The sequence below is a fragment of the Macaca thibetana genome, chromosome 14 (genome assembly GCF_024542745.1).
Source record: "Macaca thibetana thibetana isolate TM-01 chromosome 14, ASM2454274v1, whole genome shotgun sequence".
NCBI lineage: Eukaryota > Metazoa > Chordata > Mammalia > Primates > Cercopithecidae > Macaca > Macaca thibetana.
The window spans coordinates 56,082,767-56,095,813 of NC_065591.1; the positions used below are offsets into that span (position 1 = coordinate 56,082,767).

Below are 13,047 nucleotides of genomic sequence, written 5' to 3' on the forward strand. Positions count from 1 at the left end.
ACATATATATATATTTTTTTTTTTTGAGACAGAGTCTTGCTCTGTCGCCAGGCTAGAGTGCAGTGGCACAATCTCGGCTCACTGCAAACTCCGCCTCCCTGGTTCAAGTGATTATCCTGCCTCAGCCTCCCCAGTAGCTGGGATGACAGGTGCGCACCACCACGCCCAGCTAATTTTTGTATTTTTAGTAGAGACGGGGTTTCACCATGTTGGCCAGGATGGTCTCGATCTCCTAATCTCATGATCCGCCTGCCTCAGCCTCCTAAAGTGCTGTGATTACAGGCATGAGCCACTGCGCCCAGCCTATCCACAGCATATTTTTCAAGTAGGATAAGGAAGTGAACATACAGAGCAAGTGAACACTCTCATACATTGCTAGTGAGAGCAATGCTACAGCCACTTTGGAAGCTACTTACAAAGTAAAACATACACCTACCCTATGACCCAATTCCTTTCTTTGATATTTATGCAAGAGTGTGAAAAACATGTGACCACAAAAAGACACGTAAGAATGTTCATAGCGGCCGGGTGCGGTGGCTCAAGCCTGTAATCCCAGCACTTTGGGAGGCCGAGATGGGTGGATCACGAGGTCAGGAGATCGAGACCATCCTGGCTAACACAGTGAAACCCCATCTCTACTAAAAAATACAAAAAACTAGCCGGGCGAGGTGGCGGGTGCCTGTAGTCCCAGCTACTCGGGAGGCTGAGGCAGGAGAATGGCGTAAACCTGGGAGGTGGAGCTTGCAGTGAGCTGAGATCCGGCCACTGCACCCCAGCCTGGGCGACAGAGCAAGACTCCGTCTCAAAAAAAAAAAAAAAAAAAAAAAAAAAAAAAAAAAAAAAAAAAAAAAGAATATTCATAGCTTTACCTTTAATACTGAAAAAGTAAAACTACCCAGATGGCCATCAACATACATAAATTGTGATATATCTATACAATGGGATACCACTTAGCAATAAAATATAATAAATACCACTACACAACATGAAAGAATATTATATTAAGTGAAAGAAGCCAGGAACAAAAGATTACTTGATAAGTTCTAAAACAGATGAAATCTATTGTGCAGGAAATGAGATGATGGCAGAGATGACTAGAACCAGCCATGAGCAAACATTCTGAGGTGATGGTTAGATGGGTACATATAATTGTGTTAACTCACTGAATTGTTTATTTATAATCGGTGCACAGATTATAAATTATACCACAAAAAGGCACACAATGTGTATATGAGACCTTTAAAAGTTATATATCTATTAAATGTGCACAGAAAAATATACACCAAACTAGTTTCCTATGGAGTGTGTAGAAATGTTGTTTCTTATGCATTGTTCGTAAATCTTTTTGAAACAAATCTTAAAAAAAAAATTAGCCGGGCGCGGTGGCTCACGCCTGTAATCCCAGCACTTTGGGAGGCCAAGGCAGGTGGATCACGAGGTCAGGAGATCGAGACCATCCTGGCTAACACGGTGAAACCCTGTCTCTACTAAAAATACAAAAAATTAGCCGGGCGTGGTGGCGGGCACCTGTAGTCCCAGCTACATGGGAGGCTGAGGTAGGAGAATGGCGTGAACCCGGGAGGCAGAGCTTGCAGTGAGCTGAGATCCGGCCACTGCACTCCAGCCTGGGCAACAGAGCGAGACTCCGTCTCAAAAAAAAAAAAAAAAAAAAAAAAAAATTAAACTACAAAATAGGACTTTGGTCTCACTTATGCGATTAACAATATTATATTGGATAAATTACATAACCCTCCCATGTCTAAGTTTAAAATAAAAGTCAGAAGGAATTTTGAGGGTTAAATGAGTATATATTAATAACAGTACATAAAACACACTAGGTAGGCTGGGAGTGGTGGCTCAGGCCTGTAAGCCCAGCACTTTGGGAGGCTGAGGCAGGTGGATCACAACGTCAGGAGTTCAACACCAGCCTGGCCAAGATGGTGAAACCCTGTCTCCACGAAAAATAAAAAAATTAGCCAGGCATGGTGACGGGCACCTGTAATCCCAGCTACTTGGGAGGCTAAGGCAGGGAATTGCTTGAACCTGGGAGGCAGAGGTTGCAGTGAGTTGAGATCACACCACCACACTCCAGCCTGGGTGACAGAGTAAGACTCTGTCTCAAAAAAACAAAACAAAACACAACAAAACAGGGTATTCAGTAATCTGTAAATTCCCCTATATCTCTAGAAAACTAGACTATAGGCTGGGCGTGGTGGCTTATGCCTGTAATCACAGCACTTTGGTAGGCTAAGGTGGGCAGATCACCTGAGGTCAGAAGTTTGAGACCAGCCTGGCCAACATGGTGAAACTCCATCTCTCTAAAAATACAAAAATTAGCCCGACTTGGTGGCACACATCTGTAGTCCCAGCTACTTGGGAAGCTGAAGCATGAGAATCGCCTGAACCCAGTAGGCAGAGGTTGCAGTGAGCCGAGATTGCACCACTGCACTCCAGCCTGGGCAACAAGAGTGAAACTTCATCTCGGAAAAAAATAAAAAAAAAAAAGAAAACTAGACTATAAAGAAAAATTGTAGTAATTTTAAAAATTTTGATTATAAAAATAACACAACTGGACAACTCTGAATGTACTAAAAACTACCAAGTTGTACTTTAAAAGAATAAATTTTATGGTATGTGAGTTATTTCTCAATAAAGTTATTATGAGAAAATAACATAACTACAAAGTTTGGCCAATTTGTAAAGCAAGTTCTTCCTCTGTATGTGGGCATCTGACAAATTAACTAGGCTAAGAGCCAGCTATGAGCTCTTAATTTAAGAATTCAGAAGAAACAGAAGATTTAGGATGAAACAAAAGGATAACAGAAGCACTTAACCAATAATATATTTTTAAAAACACCTTTTACAACTCTTTACACTGAGTAAATGTACATATATAATGCATATGTAAACAAATGAAAAGGTACCTCTAATCTAGAGAAAAACACATCACATATTATAAAAGTTCATAAAGAATGTTACAGGAAACACCAGTTAGAGTCTTCAAAAGACCATTAAATATTCACATTTAGTAATATAAGAGAACATATAGAAACTTACATTAGGTACATCCCTGTTCACAACAGTCTTTAAAATTTCTATCCATTCTGTCAGGTTCTGTTGGTTTATCAGTTCCAGTGGTAGTGTATACTAAATAAAAGTCAAGAATTAATATTTCAAAATCCTTGCTAAAGAAAATCCCACTTCTTTTTACTCTTCACAATGCCTACCAAAAGTATTTCATTCAATCCACATTTCCTACTTTTAGTACATAGGCAAATTCCTTTGCTTGTTATCTATAATGGTAAACAGTGAGTGGGCATCCTTGCCATATTCCCATTTTACTGGGATATCTTATTTTCACCATAAGGTGTGATATTTATTGTAGACTTTTAATGAACAACTTTCATCAAGTTAAGAAAGATTCTATTTTAGGATTCTAACAGTTGTTTATTTTTTTCAAAGCAGACATAGTTATTTAATTTTATGAAATGCTTTATCTGACATCCATAAAGATAGTTACAGGTCTCTATTTTAATGTGATGTAAGGGTTAATTTAAAAATTAATTTCTTACTGTCGATCCATTCTTGTATGCCTGGGATAAATCCTATCTCTCAGTAGGCCAATAAAACAGATAACCAATTTGGGATTTTAGGACATCTATTTTCACAAGTGAGATGGGGCTATATTTTTACAACAGGGTATGCTAGTCTCAAAGAATGAGTTGAGAAACTACTTTGTCCTATTCCCTATGCCCTATGATAGTTTTCAAAAAGACCTATTATTTAATCCGAAAGTTATGATCCTCAGAGTTAGAAAAAATATTGAAAAGACTAGTGTTTATTCAAATTACTTAACAAAAGAATCATGTAAGAGTCCAACGGAACGGCATTAAGGTGCCCTTAGATTCATAGTGGCAGATAACTGAATGTCTTTAAAGATCTAGCAAAGACATACAAAATCCAACCAAAGAATAGAGTTAGGCAAGTACAATCTTAGTGGAGGTGAAGTCATAGATCTTTCTTCCTTTTTTTTAAGAGACCAGGTCTCGCTCTGTGAGGATGGAGTGCAGCCTTGAACTCCTGGCTTCAAGCAATCCTCCCACCTCAGCCTCCAGAATAACTGGGATTACAGGCTTATAGGTGCAAGCCACTGTGCCTGGCTCTGATCTATTTAAATGAGAGTTTTTAATGTAATGGTATGACTTGAGATAAACCCTTCTATGGTACACGGTACAACAAAAAGAACCAGAATTTTCCTGGTTTTTAAAAATCTGTTTTACAAGTAATTACATTTCACTGCAAATACTGACCCAACCATTTCTTTAGTGGGTATCTTTTATCCTAGAAAAATTTAGAACAACATACAGAAATAATAAAAGCCATTACTGTATACCAGTAAAGCCCACTGATTTAGTATTTTTGTGACAAGTTTAGGAATAGGTTTTGTATTGAGACAATCTATGTATATTTTGCATGTTAAGTATGTGTTAGACTTCAACTGTAATCAAGTAACTGGTTTTCAGATTCATTAACTTTTTTTTTTTTTGAGACGGGTTTTTGTTCTTGTTGCCCATGCTGGAGTGCAGTGGCATGATCTTGGCTCACCGCAACCTCCACCTCGCACGTTCAAGCTTTTCTCCTGCCTCAGCTTCCCAAGTAGCCGAGATTACAGGCATGCACCACCACACCCGGCTAATTTTTTTGTGTTTTTAGTAGAGACGGGGTTTCTCCATGTTGGGTCAGGCTGGTCTCGAACTCCCCTCCTCAGGTGATCCGCCCACCTCGGCCTCCCAAAGTGCTGGGATTACAGATGTGAGCCACCGCGCCTGGCCCAGATTCATTGATTCTTAAGGTGAAAGACAGTTTCTAAACTGACTAATTTGGTTGCAGTGGATGGTTTAAGAGAATTAGACATTGCCCATTTGCAATTTAAGATTTATCAGGGGCCTGGCACGGTGGCTCATGCCTGTAATCCCAGCACCCTGGGAGGCCAAGGCAGGCGATCATGAGGTCAGGAGTTCGAGACCAGCCTGACCAACATGGTGAAACCCTGTCTCCACTAAAAATACAAAAATTGGCCAGGCATGGTGGCACGTGCCTGTAATCCCAGCTACTCAGGAGGCTGAGGCAGGAGTATTGCTTGAATCTGGGAGGAGGAGGTTGCAGTGAGCCGAGATCACGCCACTGCACTCCAGCCTGGGCAACAGAGCGAGACAGTCTCAAAAAAAAAAAAAGATTCATTAGGGTTGTTTATGTATTTGGGGAGGAAGTATGTTTGTTTAGACTTATAATTTTGGCAATTTATGTTTTGCTAGAAAACCGTCCACTTAATGTAGATTTTCAAATTAACTATTATTCAGATGCTGAAATTCTTTGTTAATTCTTAATGTGGTAAATGACAGACTAACTTTTTATATATAAAAACTGCTTCATAGATATTACCTGAACAAGAGCATAGAAGATCTTGAATATTTGTTTCTGGATGAGGACAGACTGATCAGACTGGTCAGAAAGAAGCTGGATAAAACGATCCTTTAGAACTGGCAGAAAATGCTGCATTGCTGCTACCAATGGACTCCGCTCCTCTGGTTTTTTATACCTTTGAGTAGGAATACAAACTAATTCTGTAAGAATTTATTTCCACAATTTTATATATATTTAAACTATGCATTTATTTCCACAAATATTATCAAATACTTCCTAACCAATTTAGAAAAAGAAAAATACCTAGAACAAAACCGTAAAAAGAAAGCATCTTGAATAAAACCTTAAGTAAAGATTATCCAGTATTTTCTGAATATGTATTATGAGGTCAATAATCTTCAAGGCGCACATGAGTATCCTCACTTTTATAGTTGAGGAAACTGAGGCACAGACGTTAACTATCTTTCTCAGTATTACATAGTTAGGCATGAACCTAGGCAACTGGAATAGGTTATTGACCTCATAATAAATGTTCAGAAAATACTAGATAATCTTTACTCAAGGTTTTATTCAAATGCTTTCTTTTTACGGTTTTGTTCTAGATATTTTTCATTTTCTAAATTGGTTAGGAAGTATTCGATTATATTTGTGTAAATAGTAGCAGCTGATAAATAAAACTGATTATATATTACCATCCGTAAGTAATTTACACACCAACAGCATTAAGGCAGAAGTGGTATACATAAAGCAGAAAATACTTTATTTCTAAAAGCATCATAAACCAGAAGTTCTTCCATTAACCCAAAGGGCAACAAAATGTGACCAACGGGCTATCAGTTATGAGCCAAGATCGTGCCACTGCACTACAGCCTGGGTGACAGAGAGACTTGATCTCAAAAAATATATATATTGTTAAAAAGCCTGTTGAGGGTTGGGCACGGTGGCTCACGCCTCTAATCCTAGCATTTTGGGAGGCCGAGGCGGGCAGATCATGAGGTCAGGAGACCAGGACCATCCTGGCCAACACGGTGAAAACTCGTCTCTACTAAAACACAAAAAATTGGCCGGGCGTGGTGGTGGGCACCTGTAGTCCCAGCTACTCGGGAGGCTGAGGCAGGAGAATGGCATGAACCCAGGAGGCGGAGCTTTCAGGGAGCCACTGCACTCCAGCCTGGGCAACAGAAAGAGACTCCATCTCAAAAAACAAAAAACAAAAAACCAAACAATCAAATTTATAACTATACAAAAGCAATTCCAGTATCCTCTTTTTTTTATTTTTTATTTTTGGAGAAAATGCCTCACTGTCACCCAGGCTGGAGTGCAGTGGTGATCATGGCTCACTGAAGCCTCAACCTTCCAGGTTCAAGCTATCCTCCCACCTTAGCCTCTTGAGCAGCTGGGACTACAGGCATGTGCCACCACACCCGGCTGATTACTTTCTTTTTTTTTTTCTGCAGAGAAAGGGATAGAAACGGGTTCCACTATGTTGCCCAAACCGGTCTCCAACTCCCGGGCTCAAGTGATTTGCCTGCCTCAGCTTCCCAAAGTGTTGGGATTACAGGATGAGCCACTGCTCCCAGCCCCAGCTTCCATTATTAAGGAGTCAATAGGCAGACTAAATTTGTAAAATACAGATTAGTGATTATAGAAATCATTATTCTAAGAGCCACAGCTTATCTTTCTGGAATAGATACTATCAAAACAGCTTTAACTTGGTTTTCCATAGCACATCCCAGTTGTATTTATTGGTACCCCTCTTCCTTAAGAGAGAAAATATAAAGAATTGAGTGAGTACATTTTAAAATGATAATGGGAGACTCTTTTTAAAAGCTAGATTTTTTTTCCTACCAGTTGAAATGAGTAACAAAGTAAATCACCAGGAATAAAAAATACAAAAAGGAATGTTCACATTAACAATGACTGCTAAAGCTATTAACACAATCTACTGACAAATTATTTCAAATATTACTTTAATGTGCTAAGAAATTATACCTAGCATATATTTTAAAAGTTTATCTATACCTTCGAGTTGATAAAATAACAATTCACGAAAGAAAGCCATTTGTACTCTCCAATCTGATTATACAAACTACAAGTATACACAAAATTCCCTTTAAACACTAACTAATATGATGCAGCTCTCTCTATTTATCCATCACAGGTCCATCACCCACCCTAAGAGACTTTAAATACTTGTTCTGCATCAGATATTCTCTCCTACCTCCCTCAATACCCTGAATAGTGGACTGGGAGTTGAGGGGTACTAGTTGTCAATCTAAGCTAATGAGTAAAAAATTACGGTACCAAACTTATTACTACCCTGTAAGACCTGAACATTCCTGAAAGTATGAAAATATGACACTAATAAAATTCTACTACCACAAGGCTGTGATGTGTCAAACTGGAGAACCATACTCACAGAAAATCCTTAAATACTAGTCTTATCACTATTCTGTTAAAAAAAAATTTTCAGTGGTTCTTAGTATCTAAAAGATCACATCCAAATTTCCCATTCTGGCACTCAAAACCCTCTTTAACATGGTCCCAATTTACCAGTCCAAAATTATTCCCAACCTCTCACTGGGAATTATCAATACCATTAAGCAGTCTCCTCACTACCCACTAAAGACAGGTTCTCACATTTCCGTCTCTTTCTTTGTTCATACCACTCCATATGGTGTGACACGCCTTCCTCTTCATGTTCTTTGTGTTCCTTCAACTGACAAGCATTTCCTGAGATCTATGCTCCTGAGGACCACCACAAATTCCAATTTTTCCATAAATTTTCTTAGAACTGCTTCAGTCCACACAGATCCCTTGTGAACACCTTGTGCTTCACAACGAAACACTGGCTGAAAATGAACTGAATTCCAATGATGTAGCAGCCTCCTGTATCTCCCATTTAAAAATCCCTGTCATATTCCCTCCTGCTAAGATTATGGGACAGGACGGACTTGAACCTCCTCAATGATATTGACAGCTTATTGCTTTTATTTTCTCCAATTTTAGTCACTCAGACTAAACTCTAACAGAACTGTAACAGCTGGAACATTCCTTAGCAGGAAGATGGGTATCTGGTGGGAACACAAGAAAACACCAGTACCAATGCTGTAAATGGTATTGTTTCTCTCCTGCTCAGAGAACAAAAGCAGCAGTTCATCAGCCACTTTGAGATGGGACCCAAAGAGAGTATCGGAGGCTAACTATAAGTCCCAGAATTAGAGGGCTCACAATGGCATCTGTGTAGCTGTTAGGACTGGCAATAAAGTCACCATCATAGTATAAAACTCTTCCTTATGCCTTCCTCATAATATCCCATCAAACCTTTTCAAGTGCCTATCAACTACAGACTTAAAAAACTCCTTCAACATGTGGCCTACCACTCTCAGTGCTATACTTCAACTTTCCAGGTTAGATCTTTTTTTCCTGATCCCTAAAACAAGATCTAAAATAATCACTTGGCCTAAAATCTTTTTTTCCTAATACTAATGACATATATGAACTATAATCTGCTTAAATATGCCAACAATGAAATAGGTGAGTGTGAATCCCCCAAAACACACTGATTAAAGAAGATCACATGAAATTCCAATGAATTCTCAAAGAATCAGAGGGAGGTTCCTAAACTGAGATAAAAACTCAAAGAAAAAAAGCCACAAGTAATAAAGAGCTTTAATCATCAATGTATTCTGATCACCTTCACATTTTAGAAAACTTATCGGAAGGACTTTTATCAGCACGTATTGAGGAGCCCAGCTTTAGAGATAACTTAGTTTTTGAATAGGTAAAGAGACAACGATTAAGAAAAAAGGGCACAAGGAGTTTCTTAATAGAATAAAGAAACTGCAGAGTTAGAATGCTACTTCAAAAAGAAAAGAATAAATTGAAATTACCATATAACTCACTAATTTTATTATCTATAATTTTACATGTTCAAACTGGCTTAAATTTTCCCAACTTTTCCTACTTCTCAAAGCTCTACAGGAATTGAAAGAAACACTTACTCATAATTTTTCACAAGCTGATAAAGGCAAAGAAGAATTCCTAGCCAACAAGCACTGTTATCGGACTGAAGATAAAAGCCAATTTTGTCCACAATGGCAGTCCAGCGGCTTGGATAATCATGTTTGATGATGTGATGAATGCATGTAGTAAGCTGTACCCTGAAAGCCAAAAATAAACAGTAAGGAAAAAATCCTAACTAGGTAAGATTTTGCTAACTCACAGAAAGGAAAATAGAGTTTAGCCAAAATCTGATTTTAAAATAACCCATGTGATGTTAGATGTACACAGAATATATTTGATTCAGAATAAGTCACTGAGCAAAACGAAACCCAACAAATGTTACAAATACAGGTGTTTTATTTTTCATTCCTATCATCAATAAACAAGTTTCATTTAAGAACATCAATTAGGCTGGGTGCGCTGGCTCACGCCTGTAATCCCAGCACTTTGGGAGGCCCAGGCGGCAGATTACAAGGTCAAGGGATCAAGACCATCCTGGCCAACATGGTGAAACCCCATCTCTACCAAAAACACAAAAACTAGCTGGGCCTGGTGGTGCACACCTGTAATCCCAGTTACTCAGGGGGCTGAGGTCACTCTGCCCGGCCCACAAGTTTTATATGAGGTTTTTGGTTTCATCAATGTGAAATCAAACCATAGTAAGAAAATAAATTACAGGCCAGGCGTGGTGGCTCACATCTCTAATCCCAGCACTTTGGGAGGCCTAGGCAGGTGGATCATTTGAAGTCAGGAGTTCCAGACCAGCGTGGCCAACATGGTAAAACCTTGTGTCTACTAAAAATACAAAAATTAGCCAGGGATGCTGGTGCACGCCTGTAATTCCAGCTACTCGGGAGACTGAGGCAGGAGGATTGCTTAATCCCGGGAGACAGAGGTTGCAGTGAGCCGAGATTTCGCTACCTCACTCCAGCCTGGGCAACAGAGCAAGATTCAATCTCAAAAAAAAAAAAAAAAAGCTAAGGCATTCTCCTGTAATAGCATTTGTTGTGTAAGTTTTCTGCTACAAAAAAAAAACAGGGTTATATGTTCTGAAAAGACCTCAAAAGCCCCCCAGAAAAACAAAACACAGGCCGGGTGCGGTGGCTCACTCCTGTAATGCCAGCACTTTGTGAGGCCAAGGCAGTTGGATCATGAGGTCAGGAGATCGATACCATCCTTGGCAACATGGTGAAACCCCGTCTCTACTAAAAATACAAAAATTAGCTGGGCGTGGTGCTGTGTGCCTGTAATCCCAGCTACTCGGGGAGCTGAGAGGCAGGAAAATCGCTTGAACCCAGGAGGCAGAGGTTACAGTGAGCAAGGATCGCACCACTGCACTCCAGCCTGGCCACAGAGAGGGAGTCCATTTCAAAAAAACAAAAACAAACAAAAAACAAAAAACCCTGAAAGTTACATCCCTGCAGAAATGGGTAAATTTTAAAAACACATACCTGATGAGCTCAGGAGAATGGATAATGGCTTCTACAATATTTTCTCGAATACAATGGCGATCTTCTTCTGGAATAGTATAAGGGGATATATCCCCTGGTGCTGTTTCTCGATCAGGCCAATACTGTGTTATCATATTTTTCAAATAGATAACACCTAAAATACAGATCAGTTTGACAAAAGAATGTTTACTGTGAAAGTACTGTGAAAATTCCTTAAATGTTCATACCTCAAGTATTTCTTTCAGACCACTGTTTGTAAAGCTATGCTTTCATTAACAAAATACTACATTAAATTATTTTTAAAGTTGATAATGCACAAATTGAACACTCAGTTACAGCAATCATGCACAAGGTTATTACTAATCACACAGCGTAAGAAAACTCTGCAAATAACCCCAGAGAAAACTGGTTTTTTTTAACGTCACAACACTTTTTACCCTGTTTTCTATATGAGAGTTAAATTAAATCAAATCAGTTTTCTAAATGAAGCCTCTCAAGACAAAACCATCATACACACCCCAACATAGCTTCTACAACTCATCACACAAAGGTAATAAAAAAAACAATTCTTATCACAGAAAAATCATAGCATACAAAGGTTCTTAATCTATAAATTTAAGTATTTCAATCCCATACCACTTCAAATTCAAATTATGTTATGGGAGAATTTACTGTGTTCAGAAATTACAGATTACTATTTTTCCGTCAGTTATCATACTGCTACCTTCGCACATTGCTATTTGACAAGTTAACAAACTGATGAAGTGGCAAAATCTAGGTTGCTAGCAATGCTTTTTACCCAGCACTTTCAGAGAGAGGGGGACAACAGAATCACAAATGTGTAAGATGTACTGTAAAGGGAAACTGTCCAAAATTAATTCTTAAATTCTGCAAAACACTGGATCGTCTCTAATTAGCAATTCTTATCTCGAGTCCTGTACTTTTTTTTTTTTTTTGCGACAAGAGTCTCGCTCTGCTGCCCAGGCTGGAGTGCAGTGGCACCATCTGGGCTCACTGCAAGCTCCACCTCCCTGGTTCACGCCATTCTCCTGCCTCAGCCTCTGGAGTAGCTGGGACTACAGGCGCCCACCACCACACCCGGCTAATTTTTTGTATTTTTTTAGTAGAGCCGGGGTTTCACCATGTTAGTCAGGATGGTCTCGATCTCCTGACCTCGTGATCCGCCTGCCTCGGCCTCCCAAAGTGCTGGGATTACAGGCGTGAGCCACCGCGCCCGGCCTCGAGTCCTGTACTTATTTGAACAAGGATAACCGACAGAACTGGGATTTTTATATTCTAGTTTGCTTTAATTTAGGAATTAAATATTCGATCTTATAGTATTTCAAATAGATTAAGACTATATATTAAAATACCCCTCAACAAGGTATTTTTTTTTTTTTTTTGAGACAGAGTCTCGCTCTGTCGCCCAGGCTGGAGTGCAGTGGCCGGATCTCAGCTCACTGCAAGCTCCGCCTCCCGGGTTTATGCCATTCCCCTGCCTCAGCCTCCCGAGTAGCTGGGACTACAGGCGCCCGCCACCATGCCCGGCTAGTTTTTTGTATTTTTTTAGTAGAGACGGGGTTTCACCATGTTAGCCAGGATGGTATCAATCTTCTGACCTCGTGATCCGCCCATCTCGGCCTCCCAAAGTGCTGGGATTACAGGCTTGAGCCACTGCGCCCGGCCTCAACAAGGTATTTTTATGAGATGGAGTGTCGCTCTGTCGCCAGGCGGGAGTGCAGTAGTGCGATCTTGGTTCACTGCAACCTCTGACTCCCTGGTTCAAGCGATTCTCCTTGCCTCAGCCTCCCGAGTAGCTGGGATAACAGGCATGCACCACCATGCCCAGGTAATTTTTGTATTTTTAGTAGAGACGGGTTTTCACCTTTTGGCCAGGATGGTGTCGATCTCCTGACCTTGTGATCCGCCCGCTTTGGCCTCCCAAAGTGCTGGGATTTATAGGCGTGAGCCAACGTTTTAAGATAAACTACACCTACGATAAAGAGTCAAATAGGACCAACAAAATCCAGGTTATTACTACTACAGAATTTTGGTTCTTTTTCTCCAAAACAGAACAGAGACCAACATTAAGACCACACAACAGTCCCAATGTCTCTGGACGCAATCTCTGAATATTTCCATTCTAAGTAAAGAATGGGATATATAT

At 39.8% G+C, this 13,047-nt stretch overlaps 1 protein-coding gene across 2 annotated transcripts in view; it reads right to left on the reverse strand.

Moving 5' to 3' along the window:
* IPO7 (importin 7) overlaps window positions 1-13,047 on the reverse strand; it is a 289,402-nt gene that overhangs the window by 28,372 nt on the left and 247,983 nt on the right. For both annotated transcript variants that reach the window (XM_050756102.1, XM_050756103.1), the window contains 4 exons: window positions 10,881-11,034; window positions 9,429-9,587; window positions 5,443-5,599; window positions 3,058-3,147 (listed from right to left, as the gene is read on the reverse strand). In XM_050756102.1, the coding sequence (XP_050612059.1) occupies window positions 3,058-3,147; window positions 5,443-5,599; window positions 9,429-9,587; window positions 10,881-11,034 (560 nt within the window). The remainder of the gene's footprint in view (window positions 1-3,057; window positions 3,148-5,442; window positions 5,600-9,428; window positions 9,588-10,880; window positions 11,035-13,047) is intronic.